At 39.5% G+C, this 22,109-nt stretch overlaps 1 protein-coding gene across 2 annotated transcripts in view; it reads right to left on the bottom strand.

The window, feature by feature from the left end:
* ANO10 (anoctamin 10) overlaps positions 1-9,744 on the bottom strand; it is a 125,274-nt gene extending 115,530 nt beyond the window's left edge. Inside the window, exons 1-5 of one of the 2 annotated variants that reach the window (XM_027733332.2) lie at positions 9,651-9,744; positions 6,267-6,440; positions 4,893-5,075; positions 2,853-2,987; positions 1,185-1,304 (exon numbers count right to left, since the gene is read on the bottom strand). In XM_027733332.2, the coding sequence (XP_027589133.1) occupies positions 1,185-1,304; positions 2,853-2,987; positions 4,893-5,075; positions 6,267-6,426 (598 nt within the window). In that variant the 5' untranslated portion in view covers positions 6,427-6,440; positions 9,651-9,744. Of the gene's footprint in view, positions 1-1,184; positions 1,305-2,852; positions 2,988-4,892; positions 5,076-6,266; positions 6,441-6,576; positions 7,146-9,650 lie in introns of those variants that run through there. The other variant, XM_027733333.2, reaches the window with a different exon arrangement.
* Between the last annotated feature and the right edge of the window lie 12,365 nt (positions 9,745-22,109).

The following is a 22,109-nucleotide window of genomic DNA, read 5'->3' as shown; positions in this document are numbered from 1 at the left end:
TGGAGGCAGGTATTATCGAGCCAGACCTTTAATGTCCTGCAGCTCAGGAAAGAATCTCAAGCAACTGCAAGACCCAGAGATTTATAATCAGGCAAACTCCCAAATGCTTACTTTCTTACTTTTAAGTAAAGTTCACGGGTTTAGAGTTTAAAACTTAACTTTCCACATTGACAGACTAAAAACTGTTTTCATTTAAAGATTATTCAGTGTCTAAAATATATGCAAGTGATGCTGGCAGGCAACATACAGTCTTCATACAGACAATGAATTTAAAACAAACTGTTGTAAACACACTTTTGACATGCCTACCACTCAAAATAGCTTTGGGAATTCCAGACATTTAGGAGCTTGTCAAGAGTCAGTTTGACTAAACGGTCTTGGTTTGGACCATTACTGCTTCACTGAGGGGTAGGGAGAATTTGTGATTGCAGACTGCTGTTACATGGAAGCTCACAGACACTGAATCCGCAGACTCCGGAGCCACCAATTTTGCAAGTCTAGAACCATTTCAGGTGGTCACACAGGAAACATTAAAAGACAAAAAATTTGTCCAATTGGTAAAAGAGCAATGTCTAATTTCAAAATGATATTAGATGGTGCAGATGTTGAGCCTTCGAACTGCCCCCCAGCTCCAACTTGAAAACTACAACCAAAGGCCTATAGACAGAAATCCTGAAGCTATGAGAAAGAAAATCAAGAGACATCCAGTGCTTCACTCCAGAACATTTGTATTGAGAGTCATTATAGCAAAAGATTATCCTACAGCCATCTTAGAACCAAAAGAGAATTCAGTGAATGGACCTCAACTGTGCACGTCAACAAGTTTGGAAACGAAGGTGCTTTTTTAACCAGAGCCTAAGCCACTCTGTTGATTCCAAGATCAGTAAGAACAAAGGTAGGTTTAAAAAAGGGACTTTGATTCATAAAGGCCAACAAAACAACCTGGGCAGAAAGGTAATGTTTGAGGAGGTGAACTGCAAGGGGTAATTCAGGATGTAAAAAGGTAAACTCTTAGTGAAAACAACAGACTTCTTGGTACCATACTTACCTTCCATACAGGATTTCACTTTTATAGAAGCTAAATGCTGCAGTGGAAGTTAGACCTTTGGTCTTCTCACACAAATTGAAAACTTCTCCAGAAGAAACCCTGCACTGTATTTATAGTAGAGTAAGTGTCCACATACCTAAAGGTTGATAGCCAACCCTCACTCGGCCATACCAGCTGTGACGGAGCTTTTTCAACTCTTCTCTATCATGCAGTGGGAAAATCTGAACTAGGATACCACTGGTCAATAACCTTCTCACTAGAAGAACAAAAAAACCACAACAATGTACCTAGCACACCTTCAAAGGACAATGAAGTTGACATAAGCATACAGGTTACATTATGTACTTAGCAAGCCTAAAGTTCCTTTGAAATAGATATAGGACTTGAAATAAAAAAAAAATAAATTGTCTGCATGTTAGTTAAAAAATTATTCATAATAGAGAGCAGTTATACTTATTCCTACAAAGACTGTGCTGTCCACTGGAAGAGAAACAGCAACCTTTTTACATCTATTAACTATTCCATAAGTTTTTAGTATAATCAGTTGCAGCTTCAATAACAAAAAGTGATACAGATCAGAACTGAAATGCCTTATGTAGCTTTGTGAGGAAAGCCTTTGTTGTATTAATAATTGGAAAGATACTAAAAGCATTTTTGAATTATCAGTTAACACTAATTCATAAATTACAACACATCTTCATTGCAAACAAACTATATATTCCACAATTTCTATTTAACTTTGCTATGGAAAGCAATACTACACGTGTGGATAAAAAATTAACAAACTGCTCTGGAAGTTACACCCATATTAAAAAAGAAAATAAATTCAAAAACAGGAGAGGGGAGGCACTGGAAGCTGTGTGATAATATTTAACCATTTCCCATAGGCATCTGTTTGGCATAACTAGAAATATACTTTGACTATATAACAAAGTTACCAATGTAAATTCATCTTACATTTACATTTATTTACATTTTTTGAACTGCTAATATGCATAGAACTCTTTCTTTGATGACCAACACTAATGAATAAAGATACTGTTATTAGAAGGACATACAAATATTAAGATAAGTGTAGCATCTCTGCCAATGAACAAGTTCCATAGAAACAATACTAGCTCTAATTGCTTCTTTCTCCCATGAAAAGCTTCGGAAGCAATGAGGAGGATCAATGAAACCAAATAAATTAAATAAAACTTCCTTCGTATTACGAAATTTGTAACTCTGGGGCACTGTTACTTGTTCCAGTACTTTTACACAGAGGCAATCTAAGTATACCATTATGTAATTTAAAAAAAAAAATAAATATTTTTGGTACTAATTAAAAATAATGCATGATGTCAACATGTGTGAAAACTATCCAACTGAGAAGAACATAAGGCCAGAGCCTCAGCCGCACACAAAAACTCAGAATGGAAAGCCTACTGAAAGTAATCTGGCCCAACTTCCTACTTGAAGTAGGCCTAGCTTAAATCAGGCTGCTCAGGGCCTTTTCCAGTGAAGATCTAAAAGTTTCCCAGGACAGAGTTACCAACAACCTCTTTACTTCCCTGTTCCAATGTTTGGTTACCCTATTGTGAAAAAAACTTCCTTGATACCTATTCAGAGTTTCTCTTGTTGCACTGTACATCCATTTCCTCTTGTCCTATCACTCTGAAGCAGTGAGAAAACAAAGCTGATTAAAATAGTGGGACTTCAGTGTCCAAATGATTTCTCTTCATTACAGGAAAATTAATTTTTTTTCACAATGAACACTATCCTACATCAACACAGTGAGTTACAGGCAACAAACTACATTGCTTACCAATTGATTTTCCTGGGTACAGCTTGGCCTGAGGATATCCAGGGATCATTTTTTCATTTTTAGCTCTCAAATTCTCAAGTTCGTGTTTGATGATATACTGACATTCTGCCATTGTAAGGAAGTTGTGATTGTCATCTAAATCAAAAAGAAGGTTGTGTGAAATTGTGCAGCAACAGAATACAATCCTGGCAGCAAATAACTACAAAAAATGATCAGAATCAGGAAAAAAAAATTATGTGACTATTATTGCCAATGAACACCCATTAGCAAAAACTCCACTATTTAAAATAAACTTCTTCTTGAGAAGAAGCTTTCTCACTGCATTTTTTGACTACCCAGATAAACTAAGAGAACAAATCACTCAAGAGACAGACATCTCTGAAGTATTAATTGTTGGTGCCTTGCTAAAAGAGTCTTCCTTAGGCATCCACTATTTGTCAATCTCAGCATCTCCATAACCCTTTCTGACACGCAGTTCCCGAAGTATTTACATAACAAAAACCAGTAAGATGTCAAGGAGGAATCTCCTTTACAGTAAGCATTTCACACCAAATACCACAGAATCATAGTCTCTTGCTCTTATTGCCCATACAACATAATAAGCCATTTGAGATAATTAGTTCTGATAAAAATATGGAAAAAATGTAAAACAATAAGAAAACTTCCAAAACCCCCCACATTTTTGAAAGCTACAGTAACAAATCTATTGTCAACCCCATCATCGGGAAAAAAAGACTGATTTCCTTCAGATAACGACCAATTAATTTTTTCTCCTTTTAGAAATAAGAAACAATAGAAATTGCCCTAGATACACTAAGAAGAAGCTAAAATAGCAGCAAATCTCTAATACAAAGAATAACAACACAGTATCAGTTAAATTGGGCAACCAGAAATACTAGCAAGACAACACAGGCCGCAAGGGGTTTTTTGTAGGTGACATTTTTCACTCATCTAAGCACAGTCAACTATCTTATCCTTGACAAAAATAAAATTATACTAATGTTTTTGTACTTATGTTTTTGGTTTTGTTACTAATGTGTAAAAAGAAAAAATACCAGGAGTTACAGCAAAAATTATATTTTAGATTTACAGCAGTTGCAGTTCCAGCTGCTCCTAGAGCCTCTCTTAGCAATGACAGTCAGATTTGCATCAAGAAACGAAAATGGCACTTTTGCAACTGCCAATTGTTCTCAAGGCTTCCTAATTTCAGGAAAGCAAGGTCACAAAAGAAAAGACACTGCAACAGTTATTGCACACAGCAGCAGAAGTGAACAGAACTGGCATCCAACAACAAAATTTCAGCTTTATTATTGTTTCAGACGGACTCAATAACCTTGATATTGAAAACGTGGTGAAAGGCATCACTCAAACGGGCACATGAAAAGTACTGGCAAGACTAAGCTGGAACTCCAGTATTTACCTGGAAAGCAAAATGAGTTCTGCCACTGTAGGGGGGTTAAATACCTTACAAGCAGCACATTTGAAAAGAAACCTTACTGTATTGGTTCCTCCTTAAAACAAAAGAGGAGAAGGAACAATTTCCCTAATCATGCCCAAATCCCACTAAATGGCTCTTTAGTGCTAATTAATTGTTTAATTGTTTGATGTGTACATGTAATAGAGAAAAATGTTTCTATTTTCTCCAGCTAATTATAAGATAATAAGCCTCAAAACTGGCTCATAGAAATTAAATTGCTATGCTAATTTACAACATTGATTGTTAATCATAAAATCATGTTTATCAACTATTTTGTCTTATTTTCAATTAAAATCTTTCATACAAATAAGAGACTATTTGGAGCATTGAAAAGCATAAAGGAAAACACAAGCAAAAAATTAAAAGCCATTTGAACAAAAAAAAAAATCATTATATGATCTGAATTTCCATAGTTAAAAATGAGTATTTATTCATGACTTGGTCTTCCTATTTCTGTTCACTGACATCCTTCCATAGAATAAAGACTGTGAAAGATTTAGCAGTGTAATTCTTATAATCTTTAGTCATACTTTGCAATGACAAAGACCCCTACAACTGTTTACCTGCAAAATCTTTGAAAGTTTTTCTACTGCTGTACGTAAAAGTTCTCATTGAGTTATCATTACATTCCTTCACCAAACCCACAGCTTCAGCTCCCAGCAACAGCCTTAAGTGGGACGCTCCAACTAAATAAATATTTTCATGTCCATTTGCTGTGACCAATGGTTTAATCAGCAGTTGTGCACCTTTAAAGTAAAGAAAGGTAAAGTAAGTAAGAAAATACATTAAAATTACATCTAAAAGCCCTACTGTTTTAGCATCCACCACAACAGTCTTATTTAACAGGAGCACTGAAAATGCCTCTTAAGGGCACAAAGAATTAAGGCTTCAACAGCACTTGATGTGTGGTGTTTAGAATATTGCAGGGCCATCCTTGGATTTAGCCCTGTTTCTGGGGAAGCACTCAAAACAGGGAACTGGAACAATGGGGACAACTGGGATCTACTCCCGTAATGTTCACATCCCATAAGCAACCAGTGCTTCTGCAAACAGTCCCACATGTTTTAAGGAGACTAGACTTTTGAAACAGAAACATCCCTAATTTATTTAACAGAGGCCTGAAACCAAGTTTGTAGTCACAAATCCAACAGCCACAGGAATAAATGACCATCACCTATAAACTACAACAGCCATAAATAATGTCTCTCAAAAAAATATAAAAAAAACCCCAAAACAAAACAAAAACCACAAACAAAAACAACAACAAAACCCAAACAAACAAAACCCAAACAAAACCCAAACAAACAAAAACCCAAAACAAAAAGAAACAACAAAACCATCCCAAGAAATTACAAATGAATTAGCCTAACTTCAGCTGCCAGAAGTGGACTAAAATGAGTGATGAAATATTGTCTTTGTAAAACCCTACAAGCTACCAAGAATGTAACTAAAATCCAACATGAATTCAACAAGATTAAATTGCTTTCTCCTAACTTAACTTTATTCTGTAGCATGGTACCAAGTCTTATGAACAGGATGTGAGATGTCTTCATTTTGGCAAGGCTTACCATGTTTCCATGAGCAACAAGGGAAACATGCTCTAGACAACTGCTATAAAAACTGACATAAAAACTACTTTGAGAGACAGGTTATCAGGCTTTCACTGAAAAAAACAGAAGAATTCTAGAATTCAACTGGCATTTGATCTTAAGCCAGTGTTTTCATTAATAACAGGGTTAAGAGGGTTCAGTTATTACAGTTTCATGACAGCTCTATTCATTCTAAATGAAGCAACTTCAAAAATGCAAAACAGAATGAGATTGGCCAAACAATCATTAAACCACAAATTCCTAGAAAACAAACCTTCTGTAAGTCTTCATATCATGGTGACAGCCAATTTGTTTTCAAACTGTTACCGAAGATCATACTGTACTCACCTCCATCTGCTTTTTTGTCTACAATTCGTTTAGTGAACCATTCTATGGTTTCTTCTTTGGTGCCTTTTGCAAGTTCAATCACTACCAGAGGCCTGAAGTTAGACTCAACAGTATCCAAGAATGACCAGCTTTCCGCCATCTTTTGTGGTTTCTGCACCATCTCTTGCGAGCTTGCTAAGTACAAAACCGGAATAAAAGGCAAGTGTTAAAAAATATTTTGCGCCAACCTAAAAACCACAAAACTTTACTACAGCGAGTTACACGTGTCTGTGTTTAGCAAAGGCATAAGCGTGCATTTTTGTGGACTTACTACTGAGACCAGCTTGAGAAACCTCTCCAGTTGTCAAGGCATTATTAGTCCTCAGTGGCTTACTTATGTCCTTCTCTCTGAGTAGGAAAAATGTTGTTGCGATAGGGAGAAAATATTGTCAAAAACAACCTTGCAATTTCCTACAGTGTATTTGTCAGCAAATGAAAACATTAACAGAACCTCAGTCAAACAGATATCTAAAATCAATAAGCTTCTCATGGTAAGAGTATGTAAACACATCATAAGTTTAAGAAGGAACTTTCTCAGTTAATATTGTAAAGCTTTAACCATACCAAGGAAACCTTTATTATGCTGGGTAGGTGAGCAAGACACCTGTCATACAGATAGGCAAATTAAGAACAAAGCACTTAAATGACTTTTTGAAAGCTATAAACCAAGTGTTCTATGACAAAGTCCATCTGCAAAGCACTGAGCATCAGCACAGCTTTATGTCTAAAAAGTCCAAATTATCTAAGTGGATCTTTATAGAACCACAGACTTGTTGAGGTTGGAAAAGACCTTTGACTCCAACCATTAATGCAGCACTGCCAAGTCCACCACTAAATCATGTCCCCAAGTGCCACATCTACACAGCTTTTAAATTGCTACAGTGATGGTGACTCAACCACTTCCCTGAGAAGCCTTTTCCAATGCTCGGCAACCCCTTCTGGGAAGACATTTTTTGCAATACCCAGTGGTACAACTTGAGGCCGTTTTCTCTTCTCCTATCACTTGTCACTGGACAGACCCACACCTTGCAACAACCTCCTGTCAGGTAGTTGTAGGGAGTGATAAGGTCTCCCCTGAGCCTCCTTTTCTCCAGCCACTCCTCTTTAGTCTTGTTAACAAACTTTATACAAAGATTCTACAGAGATCATTATATCATGCTACATAAAGCAACTTAGAGCTATTGATATAAAACAATCTGGTAACTAACCTACTAAATATAAAAAAAAAAATAAAAAGCCACTAAAAAACCTATCACAGACTTAATTTACTAATTTAAAAGTTAGGGGAAGATTTGATGATTTTGTTTTGGTGGGTTTTGAGGGTTTTTTTGCTATTAACTTGACTGAAGAAAGGATTTTACCCGCTGTCTTTAAGCAGTTGCCCCTCCTGTTCAAAGAGTGAACCTACTTAATTTCGAAGCAAGTTGCTGTAAGGATGCAGTTTAGCATTTATGAGTTATATTTGTGTGATTCAAAGAGAAATCACAGTCTGTAGTATTTCATATAAACTATCCTACAAAATACAGTGATACTGCAAACACATGCATATCATAATAAAAAAGTCTATTCATTTTTGACTGGCAAAAAAAAAGCTTTCAAGCAAAATTTCAATGGGGTTTTCAGTTAGTTTCACTTGCCTTTCACATGCACACAATTCTGCAACACTCATATTTACAGCTCTGAACCCAAGTACACATCTTTAAAAGAAATACACTTAATAAGTATTTAAAAATATTTTACATGCATATCTGCACAAACAGAGTGAATCAGACAAAGGAAAACACCATCACGGATGAGGCACTGTAACTGGGATTGTCAAGGACTGACTACACTGTTTTGACAAGCCATTCCACCTCAATGCACCCCTATCCATAATCAGCTGTTGGGGTTTTTTAAGATAATGCCTGACACATTGTGCATACTGCAATTTCTAAAGAATTTAAGAATGAAAAGCACTAGCTATTTACCAAATATTACTATTTAGGAAAACAGCTTTGCAGAACAGTTCTTTTCTGAAAAAAACCTGTGTATAAAAGGTGTGCTGCTCAGTGAACTTCATTTATTGGCTCCTATTCAGAATCACTGTGCTTGGCATAGTGACTATTTAAGAACCATAGAATCAACACAGAAACACAGAATGGTTTGGGTTGGAAGGGACCTTAAAGATCATCTGGTTCCAAGTCCCCTGCCGTTAGTAGAGACACATTCCACTAGACCAGGTTGCTCAGAGCTCCATCCAACCTGGTTTTGAACACTTCCAGGGATGAGGCATCCACAGCTTCTCTGGGCAACCTGTTCCAGTGCCTCACTAGTCTCATAGTAAAGAATTTCCTCCTAATGTCCAGTCTAAACCCACTCTCTTTCAGTTTGCTTTGTTATTTTTTGGCTTTCGGTAAAATTCGTTATTTTCAGGCTTATTACTACTGAAAACTAGAACAGATTTGAAGCACTCTTCCAAATCGTGCCTGTGATTTCCAAACAGCTTGCCCAAGGCCCAAGGCCCTCCTACGGGAGGTAACTTGGCCTCTTCTTCCATACATACACAGTGAACTTGTGACAGACCCCGAAGCGTGGGAAATAGACCCAAAAGACCCTCTAAGCCCCACAGCCCCCCTGCCCGTCACGGAGCGGCTGGGTGGCGGTCACAGAATCAGTTATGTTTGAAAAGACCTCTGAGACCATCGAGTCCAACCTGTGACCACCATTACACCACCACGTCAACTCAGGGCAGCGGGAACTTTCTAGGGGCTCCGTGCAGAGCCGGGGCAGGCTCACCGCACGGCCGGGGCAGGCTCACCGCACGGCCGGGGCAGGCTCACCGCACGGCCGGGGCAGGCTCACCGCACGGCCGGGGCAGGCTCACCGCACGGCCGGGGCAGGCTCACTGCACGGCCGGGGCAGGCTCACTGTGAGGCGGCCCATCACGACTCCCTCCCGCCGCCAGTCTGCGCCTCGCTCTCCTTTTATAGGAACCGGAACGCCCAGTGGGGACAGACACCCGGCCGTCCCCGCTGCCAGCGCGGCCGGTGACTCACTCCCTCCCTGCCTTCTTCCTGCCCGGCCGCGCTCCGCCAGCGGCCGCCGCCCTGCGCCGCCACCCCGCCCGCTGCCCGGGAGAACGGGCCGGCACCCAGGCCCGTCATCCCCGTCGCGCCCGTGAACGCCGCCAGGCGGCGGGGCAAGGACTGGGGGTGTCACAGGTGCCGCGGCGGGGGCCAACTCCGCGCTGGCTCCGCTCCGCGCCGCGGCCGGAGGGGCGGGAAGGGGGAAGGCTCCTCCCCTCGCGGCGGCGCAGGCAGTGAGGGCCCCTTCCCGCTGGGCGACCGCCGCCCGCTCCCCACTCACCGCCGGTGCCGGCTCCACATCCGCAGGCCAGGGCGGGGAGGGCAGGGGAGGGGCGGGAGGCTGACGGCGGCCCCAGGCACCGGGCCCGGCCGGGAGCGGCGCCGGGCCGGCCCAGCGTGGCACCGCCCGCCGGCTGCCGCTGGCCGCGCCCCTCACACGGGGCCCATCCCATTCCATTTCAAACCATCCCGGCCCGGCCCCTGTCTGACCGACCACTCCTTGCACCATGATGCGTCCAAAATGTTATTAGGTCAATGTTGTATCAACACTCGAATAGACCACGAGCTCTCATGTCATCCTCTTGTTTATTTTCACCTTTCTCTCCCTGTGCTGTCTCCTGTCACAGAATCACAGAATCAATTAAGTTGGAAAAGACCTCTTGAGAACATCATGTCCAAGCTCTGACCAAACACCACCATGTCAACTAGACCATAGCACTAAGTGCTTGTTTCTTGAATACCTCCAGGGACAGTGATTCCACCACCTCCCTTGGCAGCTCATCTAATCACCGTTTCTGTGAAGAAATTCTTCCTTATATCCAATATAAACCTTGTCCTATCACTGGCTGCCTGGGAGAAGAGACTGACCCCCACATTGCTACAAACTCCTTTCAGATAGTTGCAGAGAGTGATAAGGTCTCCCCTGAGATTCCTTTTCTTCAGGCTAAACAACCCCAGTTCCCTCAGCTGCTCTCCATAGGCATTGTGCTCCAGACCCTTCACCAGCTTTGTAGCCCTTCTCTGGACTGCTCTAGCACCTCAATATCTTTCCTGAACTGAGGGGCCCAGAACTGGACACAGTACTCGAGGTGCAGCCTCACCAGTGCCCAGTACAGGGGAAGAATCACTTCCCTGCTCCTGCTGATCACACTGTTCCTGATACAGGCCAGGATGCCATTGGCTGCCTTGGCCACCTGGGCACACTCCTGTCCTTCCCTGGACACAGCCAAAACCTCCTGCTGGAGCTTCTGCCCTCACTTCAGCTGAGTCAGTTTTATTTCCAAGCATTGTTTTGTACAGGCAAAAGAGGACATTTTTGCATTTTGATACCAAGACTTTTGTAGAGAATATAGTTCCACACATCCATTGGTAGCTGGGAAGCGAGAAATGTGACTGCAGAGCAGTGGTGACAGGCGAAGGAGCTGGCCAGCAAAGCCGCTGCTGGGCTTGAGGAAGCCTTTTCAAGCCTTTCAATACATTTGGAAATAAATGCAGATTTTCGTATGTAAATTTTACAGCAAGAAGCTTGATTTGTGTTTGGTAGCCAGTATAAAATATCAGTTTCTGGTGATAAGTTTTTCTATTATTTATAGACAATGAAGCAGTAAGGGTCCAGGGCACCCTGGAAAATGGAGATATGTGAATGCTTGAAATTCAGGTACTACAGACTACAGTGGGGAGTAGAAGACAGACACCATCTGTATCAGATAGTTTGGGCAGAATGTATTAGTCAGACTTCTTTAACTGTGTTTCAGTCTTGTCCAGTTTCCAGTGGCCTCACTGAATAGTTATTCACCTCTGAGCATCTCCAGCTGTGAAAACTCTCAATTCCTGAAGAAACAACATGACAACAACAAAGAACTGGGTTTAACAAAAGGGTTTTTTTAGACACTATTCTTGTGCTTTGCATGTTGGATGCATCTTTTCGAATATCCGCAATGTCTTCATTGGGCTTTGGGCTCTTTATTTTAGGGGCCCTCTGGCCTTCTTGGCCTGAGATCTTCAGTCTGCTAGTAGTTTACAGAAAATGTTTTTAAAACTATCGCTGACACCTCTTACATTTATGAGTTTTCAGTGGGGGCTTGCCATTATCCAATTACTTTGGCCCAGGAAAAGAGTAATTCGAGATCAATGTCTTTTCTGGTATCAAATTAATTTTTCTACTGGACAGGGTCATTTAATGTCAATATTGCTTGATGGGACTGTCACGTTTCCTCAATGTCGTGTATCCACTAGGTGTCATATTCTTGCTATGCAATGAATTCTTAACTGTTATACTCTCTGTTTCTCCCTTAAAGGTTTGCATTTTGCTAGCCATGCATAAAGGTTAGCACATAAAGCCACGTTCACAAAAGAAAAATAGGATTCATAAGTAGATAGTGGATGTGCCTACAAAGTAATCTACACACACATACACTGCTGGCGCAGTGGAAACCGTTTCATCATGATGGCAAAAATTAAATTACTTTGTGCCAATCACAGTGTTAGAATGACTAGAAATTTTGCCTTAAGAGGATTAGCTAATTTAAAGATGGATCAGGTATGCCCATCCTAAATTGCAAACTGCACTGGCATTATAGCTAAATATAAATCCCAAGCATGTATCTGTGAGTGACTGCAGTCCAGTCTTGCGATTCTGTTATCTGATTATAGCGTTTTCATGGTCTGTCTCTGTCAGTCACTATGCAGACTGCAGGCACAGTAGAATGGATGAGCTGTGGTAAGGCAGAAAAAAAAAAGAGAGACAAAAGAAGAATCCATGAAAATTTCAAGAGCAGAGGATTTATTTTTATTCTGTGGTTAACCCACTTCTCCCTGGAGTAATGACTACCACAGTACTTAGCCAAATTAACAAGCCATTAAGCTACTGTGAAGTGAAATAATCTTTTACACCTGGTCAAAACTTTGCTCATATTTTGAGTATAGTTCAATGCCTCACTGAGTCCATACAGCATCTCACTACTACTAAAAGGGTGAGCTCTCACTCCCAGTCCACCGCTAACATTTCCTTCTCCCTATGCCTCTCCTTGCCAGATGAGTGGCTCTGCCCCACACTTAAGGCAACTCTGGCATTCACCAGATCCTTCTCTGAGCCCACTCAATTTACCAGCTCCACAGTAAACCACCTACTTTTGGCTTGTTTGGCTTTGTTCTATTTTAGTGATTTAAATGAACTCAGAAAGAGGTTAGATAAGATCAAGAGCTGGCACAAGGAAAGCACCTTTCCATACAGTAATTCTCATTAATTCAAATGTATGTAGATATATGTATGGTATGACAACCACACTTCGCATAGTCGCATAAATGAGATTAGTATTGGCTCTTATCTGAAGTCATATATAATGGCAATCATTCTCTTAAGATTTACCTTTACCTAGGTTTTGAGGCATACTAGAACATTATCTTATCATGAAAGTAAGGAGCAATTAACAGCAAAATATCCTTTTCATTCACAAGCTAACGACTTATGTAAAATGAATGATGGAACATCTGAAGTTTAAGGCTAACATTACATTAAATTGCATTATTGCATTATTAATGGCAATTACATTAAAATTTTAGTAATTAAATTTCAATTTATGTATTTGTCAGAGTAAGATACCATGACATTTTACTGATCTTCAGTGGTGGTTTTGGTCAGATTATACAGAATCTTTCCAAGAGTCTAATAAATATTATTAAAATGTTTTTAACTTCCTGCAAATAGAGGAGAAATTGTTTTTTTAATCACACCTGGAACAACTTTTACATCCTGACAGGAATTTTCACATAAGTCTGTTCAGTCCAAGCAGTCCAAGCATTGTTTGGGTCAAAGTATGGTAGCTTTGACTCATAAACACTGAGTGATGAAGCTGATAGATTGTAATTTGTAAGGTACAAGGAAGACACACCTCTGCCATTTCACATTGTGTCTACCTGATTAGAAATATCTAGTTTTATCTTGGTTTATCATTTCCAAATAAGATTATCAAGGAGCAGAAAACCCTGTTCTATCAAACAAAATGGAAACAACATAAAAAGAGGAGGATCAGCCTGCCTAAGCCTGGAGGAGGAGAGAGAAACCATTCTGAAACTATTACACAGGAGGAGCAGGTAAAACATAAAACATGCATAAGATGTTAATCATCATTTATACACGACTTGAAGAAAAATAAATTAAGAGTTGTCAAGGCAAATAGCATCCTGGTTTATATGAAAAATAGCATAGCCAGCAGGACCAGAGCAGTGACTGTTCCCCTGTACTCTGCACTGGTGAGGCTACATCTCAGATCCTGAATTCAGTTCTGGGCCCCTCACTTCAAGAAAGACATTACGGTGCTGGAGTGTGTCCAGAGAAGGCAACAAAGCTGGTGCTAGGACTAGAGCACAAGTCTGATGAGGAGTGACTGAAGGAGCTGGGGTTGTAAAGCCTGGAGAAAAGGATTCTCAGGGGAGATCTCTGCAACTACCTGAAATGATGATGTAGCCAGGTGGGGATTTGCCTCTTCTCCCCAGATTAGTACTAACAAAAGGAATTGGCCTCAAGGTGCACCAAGGCAGGTTTATATTGGATATCAGGAACAATTTCTTTACCAAAAGGTTGTCAAGAATTGGAACAGGCTGCCCAGGGAAGGGGTTGAGTGACCATCCCTGGAGGTATTTAAAAGACGTGTATATGTGGCACTTCATGTCCCAAAAGATGAGTTAGGATCTTGGCTTACAAAGCCGTGCATGAATTTGTCAAATAACATACGAATTCATATAAAGACTTCACAGTTTACCACTAGAGCCCAGTTAACATCATTGTGATACTATCAGGGGCAAAAAAGCTGAATTTTGCTGCATTTAGTGAAATGGAGCCATGAGGTTACTGAAGTTACAGTGTTTCTGATTAATCTATATGGCCTTCTGTTGTTATTAGCTAGTCTTTAATTCCTAGAAGAACATAGTTTACTGGAATTCACCATCCACCTACTGTGGAACAAACTCCTATATCCTATGACTGAATGGTCTATTCAGAAGTAAATCTTCACTGGAATTTTCAGTACATTCCATTGGACAGCCTCCATTCAGTGACTGACATATGACACCATATTTTCTCTCTCATCTGGAGGCTTCATCAATTGTAAAGGCTGCAAAAACAGCAACAACAACAAAAAAGCTGTCCTGTATATTTAAATTTGGAGTTCATTCTCTTTCTTTGCATTATTATTGAGAACGGTGTCTGTCATTCCACCTGGACAGAACATACTTGTTTGATTTGTTTAGTGCATGGCTAGAAACAGTACAGTGCAGTCAATTGGTTGAGTACTATGATTTATTAGATAGCAGAATTTAATATATTCTAACAAAATGTGCAGTCTGGATTCTTCAGTAGCCATGATTTTATGCCTGAGGCTGTGCCTCACAGAGGCAGTCCCTGACTGTACCATCTGATTACCAGCCTTTCAGTAGGTAGTGTTTTTCAAATACCTGTTTTAATAATATCTCTGCCTGGATTTAGGAACTGAAGGAAGATTATTCTAACTCTTACCTAAGCTGCAACATTATGATCATAGCAAAAAGAGCTTAAACAAGGTTTGGGTGAGTCAAGTTCAGGGATTTATTATTCAGTAAAAGTCCTTCCAGCCACTACCTTCAAAGTAACACTCACTGAAGATAACAACATGATAAATCCCCTTACAGTCCTATGCTGAGGGCTTTGAATTATGGATGGGAATGGCTGTAGAAGGGCTGAAGAAGTTAATGATTCCAGTTATCTTTCCCTCCTTGTGCCTGAATTCAGCCATTGGACAACCACAGTATGAAGCTTTAAAGCAAACCAAAATCAGAGAGAAGAAACACCATCAGCCATTCCAAACTACATCAGATATGCACATGGTTTATTGTGCTTCATGAACTATTTAATGTGTTCTTACAGACGACTTCACGAAAGTATCTGTATTAAATGTAAATGCCACATCTTTATACAGTCCATTTTACTCTAACTTTTAAGTAACTTGAAGCATAACTTGGGAACTGGAGCTCTTGATTATGAAAAGATGAGTTTTTCTAGCTGATTCTTCACACTGTCATAAATTGATTTCTCTTGGGAAATGCATTCACGTATACAGTTAGGCAAGAGCAGTAGCACTGGCGTACTGCTGGCAAAATGGTCATAGATTTGACAGCTGCCTAATAGTTTTAAATCTAAAGACTCTGTGATCTGTTTTCATTTCATACAATATATGCTGTCGCATCGTAAGATACATTTGCAAGTCTGCATATAATTTCTTTGTTTAACTGCTATCCCCTAGTATGAATTTTACATCTGTTTATTTGACTGTTCTCACCATTGCTTGGAAAATGACAAAACTATTTAAATCCATTAAACTACAGATATCCTATTACTGTTAATTGCTATTTCTAAGGTCCCAAACTTGTCATTATTACTGATGTCAGTCTAGTTTTACACACTACATCTACGTACTCAAACACTATTTTCAGGTGACCCCAAATTGATGCATACAGGTGTTTACTCACTGAAGACTCCAAAACAGAAATAAAAATCACAAGCCTTGAATAAATCACTCTTATTTTTTTGATGAGAATATAAATGTAATCACTGAGCTTCACGAAGTTATGGACCTTGCCCCCTTAGAAACCAACAACACCAAGAAAAAAATATTGAACTAATGAAAATAGCACCATTTGAAATATTCAGCGAAATACTGTAGCAGTCACTGAAATGATACTAGCTATTAAAGAGAAAGGGGATGAGTCAAAAGACAAAGTCTTTTGCTGTGATCTCTTCCACAGGGTACTGACAAGTAAAGTACTGACAGAACTAGGCAGTGTTCATATGCTATTGTTAAAAGACTGCATGTGCTGATCTAAATCAGCATGTACTTTTGGCCTCTAGTTAGTTCCTTGAATGCAGTGTGGTACAGTTTTTCACCATCTGCGTTCACGTGGGTCCCAGTGCTGTCATCAAATGTTCAGAGCATGGAGTCATGAAGATATATGATATCTTCTGACAGTTCAGGGGAACACAAGGCCTTTGAAGTGAAACTGAAAAAATGTTTAACCTGACCTGCCTGCTACAGTCATACATTCAGAAATACTAGATACAAAACATTCGTAAATTTAAAGACATTTTATAGAAATTCTGACTAATTAGAGACTAGTATATTATCTTTATTAGTATCAAGTCGTCCACTTAAAATTTAGTACTGAGTCTGTACAGAAAAACCTTGATTTTATCAAGGTGTTTGAATTTGTGTTTTACTTCTGTAGTCTGTAACTCTATAATCTGTTTTGAAGCACACTTAGATATAGAAAATCTAATTTTAAGAAGTTTTTTTTTTAGTAGAATCATCTCCAATCAACAATTAGAAATGCAATGCGGTAAAAGCCAGAAATTCTATTTCTGTTCTCAGTTCCTTCTGAAGCAGATGTCTAGTGTTTGCCAAGATGGAATGGCAGAAGGGTATAGTATTTGCCCTGTTGCAGAAGGGAGTTCTCCTTTGTGCTGGTACTACAGTGAAATAAGGTAAGCAAAACATTAAATCAAAGGATTCCCCATTCTTAATATGAAATGTCAACTGCAAGTCAAGAAAAGATTACCAATTACTGTTGCCCTTAAAAACTGTTTTCCTGGGGGATCTGAAGTCATGAACTTCTGGTTTTACAGAATGTGGAATACAAGTTCCATTTGGGGTTTCTTTCCTTTTCAGGAAAAACAGCATAGTACTTTGGTATTATGTTATATAACCAGGAGTCTGTGTTCACTTCAGATTTATGAGATGTGAAGTGTCTGGGTACAGACAATCTCAGCCAGCCCAGTCTGGGTGTGAGTGGGTGTATTTAAAGCTGGCTGTGAGTCACAGTGAGTCTAACTAGTATTGCATGTAAGGCCCTAGAATCATGGGAATATAATGCTTCTTATATTACTGCACTATTGCTGCATGGAGGCTCTACACAAAGTCGACAGATGAAGGCTTCTCTCTTCTGTGTAGGATCATGCATTGGAGGTGCACACCCTGGACATATTGGGCTATGTGGCAAGAAAGCACTCCCCTAGAGGGACATAAGGTAGGCAGGCTCCCTGGGCTGGCACATACAGCAGCATGGACCAGCAGTGCAGGCAGAGACATACATTTCTTGGCTGACAGACAGCCACAGCCTCTTCACAGGCACTGGGACTGAGGGCTCTGAGAGAAACTGCAGCGCTACACTTATAGCACCAGTGCCCTGTATGATAGCAGGGAACGAGGTAGTGAAGGCCAATGTGGAGGTGTGGGAGGATTAAATCCTCTATTGCTTCATTAAATCCATGCCTGCAACAGTGTCTGTGATTCTTTCTCAGCTGTGAGAGAACTTGACTGTTCTTCTGGACACTCTGGAAATGCTGGGAAGTGCTGAGTGACTGTCAGCACTTATTTATGTTGTTACTCTGATGTTTTCACCATCTGCATGAAAGTCAGTAAGCTTACAGCTTACTAACAAAAGTGAGAGTAAGAAGCAGGGCTGGTCCTGTCTCCCAGCTGAACTAGCTTGTCTGAACTAAAATCCCACCTCCAGAATGAGATGGTTTCAGGTGTCCAGAAATAGTCACTACACTGGTGTAGGCACACAAGTAATGCACCCAGTCAAGACACCCCCTCAAGTACTTACAAAGGGCCGGTGGTAGGGGCTAGCCCTAATGGTAAACAACAATTTGTTCAGACAGATGGTTTTCCACATGCCAGATAGGTAGGACCTGCTGGAAATGAGGATCTTTCTGCGTCTGGAAATATGGATCTGGCAACGACTGGTAGAACAGGCTGTTCTGTGCCAGTTCCAGCTTAATATGGTTGTATACTCTGAAACCACTGAGAATGTGTGCAGCTGCAGAGCTTTGCCAATTCAGACAAGTTTGAAACTCACACTAAGCTGGGTTTGAAACACTCCAATCTAAAACATTCTAGGCATTTAACTTTCGTAAAAGCAGGGAAAATGGCAGAATTAAGATAGATACTGGTAATATTAGACCATGTAATTAACAGTAACCCACACTGAAAACAAATGATCCACTTGGCAACACTGACCTCGCATGCTGTAAGACCATAGATAGCATCATCTAGCCAAAAGAAAGACATGTTGTGAATATACTGGGGTTTTCTACATCCTTTCCTTAGGGAACTCTTAACAAGCAATGCTGAGTTACCAAATACATTGGACTTTTTTCCTTAATCATTAGGAAAGTAATTAAACACACATCCCTTTTGGACCTTTTTAAAGAGGATTTTAAATTCAAAGGCGAAATGTGTTTTGCCTTCAGTGAACAACATTTGAGCCCAATTTAGTTAAGTGGTCTTTCAGGAGGTCTCAATATACTCCTGAAATTTTGTTGTATGACCAAAGTAATGTTGTATGATAAATATGAAGAAAAATAACATGGTAAGTTTGCCAAAAATGTTAACATTTATTAAAAAAATACAGAGCTCTTATGGTAAGATGTAATATTGTTTGTGTAATACTATTTTAATGATTTTTGATTGATGGACATTTTGCTGATTATTTTATATATTACTATCCTCCTTGATTTTTTTATCTAGATCTATAATTGTTGTTTTGTTAATTTTTTATTTGTTTGTCACGGGATAATTACATGTCATGATTACTGTGTCATCATTCAACTTTCTGAGGGATGCAGTGGGTAATAAAGGTAGTTCAACACGTTTTTTTAATTTCAGAAGCCATAGACATTTGTTTGCTATTTTAAATGTACATCTTTGGTACATGACAATTCAAACAGCATTTGAACAAATCTGAATAAGGAAAAAAATTGTAAAGAAATGATAGATCCTTAAAAGACCAGAAGAAACAATACCTCGGCATTTAACTGACATTTATTAAAGCTTCTTCCATACTAGATACCAAAATAAAGTAAAAACTGAATCAAAGTAATGTACCCAGTACTATACTCTACACAGCATGGAATCTGTTCTTACATAACGGACACATACATGATTTTTTAATGTGATTTATTTGTCTCGACTCCACTAAGTTCAGCCCATGTAACTGAAGTATAAATGTTTATATTTTTGGACTGTACATCAGTGCCCTGACACCTCGAGGTGAGGAACTGGTTCCCCAGATAGTTCCCTCCACACTTCTGTTACCTGAAGGAGTGTCAGCAAGGGCTCCCCAACTGACCCTTCAGCTGCCACTCACAGAGATTATCTGCATGATCTAGAGCCACTTGACACACCTTTGGGTATCAAAGAATCTGCAGAGGGCTGGCAGATACACTACAAGACTGAAGACAGATCTGCACCGTTCAGAAGCAACAGTGAGATACACCACACAACAACAAAAAAAGAGTATTAGACAGCTACATTTAAGCAGCTTATTTAGCTTTTTGTTTCTCAAGTTAGGTGGGCACTTTATTCTTTTTCTTGAGAGGGAAGTGTTCTGCATCAGCCTCAAAAGCCAACAGTTCTCTACGCAAGAAGTTACCCATCAAGAACATGATTCTATACATTTTTCTCACTTTGATTAACAAGCACACCCATTAATTTTTCTTTTCTACAGCCTACAGTAACATCTTCATGTAAGTAACATTTGTTAATACTGTTAATAAATGGAGTGTCCATGTACTTAACTCATTTCATGTGTGTGCTTTCACAGCACATCAACATCAATTACTGTGCTCTTCATGGAATTCTAACTCCTTGATTTCTATTATTTCTCCAGCAGTACAAACCGTAATGAAACTTTGGGTGTGCCTACAAAGAAAATACACAGTATTAAATAAACACTCATGTCAGTGTGATTACTTAGCCACACACCAGTAAGCATATGGAATGTTTTGACAAGAGTAAATTTTAAAACTTTCCCCTTTCTTCTCAGAATTGCTCTACATGCCCAAACATCCTACACAGCAAAATCAAGATAAGCCTGTGGTATAGGGAGGTATCTTTAATTCAGTTAGCATAGTTACAAGTAGCAGTGAAGATGCAGCAACATAGGCCATTTATATAAATCAGAATACAAGCTGTACAAAAATCTAGCAACATGCTCTGAACCTTCTCGTTGTTTTTCAGCTTCCAGCAGTCAGTGACCAAAGGATTGAGATGGGATTTGTATCTGGCCTCTGTCTTCAATGACAACCAACAGATGTCTTCCATTACCCTGCCTAATCCTTTTATTATAGTTCTGGCTCCTCAGTCTTCAACAGTATTATATTCCATTATTTCTGTCACATGAAAAAGTACTTCCTTCTGATTTTTTTTTCATCTGTGCTACGATTCACAGGATGCTCCTAATTTTTGTATTTTGCTTGCTTCTTGTTTGCCTTTCCACACCATCCATTGCTTTAATGATTTTTCTTATGCTGCTTTCCACCATCACTCTTCTAGGCCAAGAATTCTAACCTATTTAACTTCTTGACATGTGGTAGCTATTCTCCCCCTCTGAATGTCTCTGCCATCCTTCCTTTAACTTTTTCTTGTTCTAGCCTACTATACCTTTTTTGAAACGGCATAAGCAAAATTCCACACAGGAGTAAGAATGCTTCAGTCCAAATTAAAATTCTTGAGCTCATTCCTGTTGTATACTTACCTTTCCTATCCTGTGACTAAAACAAAAAGATGAATTCATGTAAGGGTGTTCCAGGAATTAACTTGCAGCTACAGTACACATACAAAAAGAAAATTGAATATCCCTCTGTTTATCTCTAAATATTAGTATTCTCATAAGTTACATAGTGATTGGCCTTTACTTGGCATAATGGAGTCATTTTTGTAACTGATTGTAAAGAAAAGCAAGAACAGTACAATGTTCCATGTTACACAGGATATACTATTCCTAAAACCACAGATGTGCAATCAAAGACAAAAATTCTCCTGAAAACAAGGTGCCAGACGAACAAATACATTTAAAACCCTGAAAAAATATTCAATAGCAATCCATTTGTATCACCCAAAGCACAGAAAAAAGCAAGATAAAATCAAGTGTCTCACAAAGAAGAGAGAAGTGTATCCAAGCAACAGCACTAAGACTCAAAAGAAATAGGTCATGTGAAGAGAAGCACTAAATTTAGTAATTAAATGTATATTCAGCAGCAAACATAAAGAAGGGTTAGTGAAATAACATAAAGAAAACCAAAAGAAATTAAAAGATTCCTGATCAGAACATTTTCTGAAGCTGGGAGACACTTCAGATGAGCTGTGCACTTGGATGCAATAGTGCAACTGAAAAAAAATCCTGAAAAAAAAATTCCATAACAATTAACTCACTAAAATTTTTATGAAATATAAACCAACTCAAAGCAGATTTTGGTCCAGTATTTTATTTTTGATCAGTTTTATCCCAGAAGCGTGGTAAGAGCTCCAGCTGATTGGGTCCCTGCATATGACGACAGAAGTCCTGATGTGTTAAGTTGGTACAAAAGTACAATGACAAAACTTTTACTGCCATCACAGGGTCTAGCAGGCAGCCACTACAATTTGCTTTGGATCCTAATGAGGTCAATGACAGAGCTCTCCTACATCACACAGAATCATACACGTGACTTAATGAGAAGGTGTGACCACAGCTGCTGTTGGCATCCCATCTGGACCTAGTCAGTTCGGCTGAAGAACTTGTTCGCCAGGGATCTTGCCTGGAGGTGTGACAGCTAGCTGTCTTGAGCTGCAGATGTGGTAATGCTGAAAGAATAACCTTGTTCCACAACCTGTTAGAAAAAAACTATACTCTTTTCCTCCCTGAAAGATTTTTACTCCATTTCAGAAAC

Source organism: Pipra filicauda, unplaced genomic scaffold, assembly GCF_003945595.2.
Source record: "Pipra filicauda isolate LSUMZ 115617 unplaced genomic scaffold, ASM394559v2 scaffold91_size2508729_pilon, whole genome shotgun sequence".
NCBI classification, from domain to species: domain Eukaryota; kingdom Metazoa; phylum Chordata; class Aves; order Passeriformes; family Pipridae; genus Pipra; species Pipra filicauda.
This window is presented reverse-complemented; position numbering and strand designations above follow the sequence as displayed.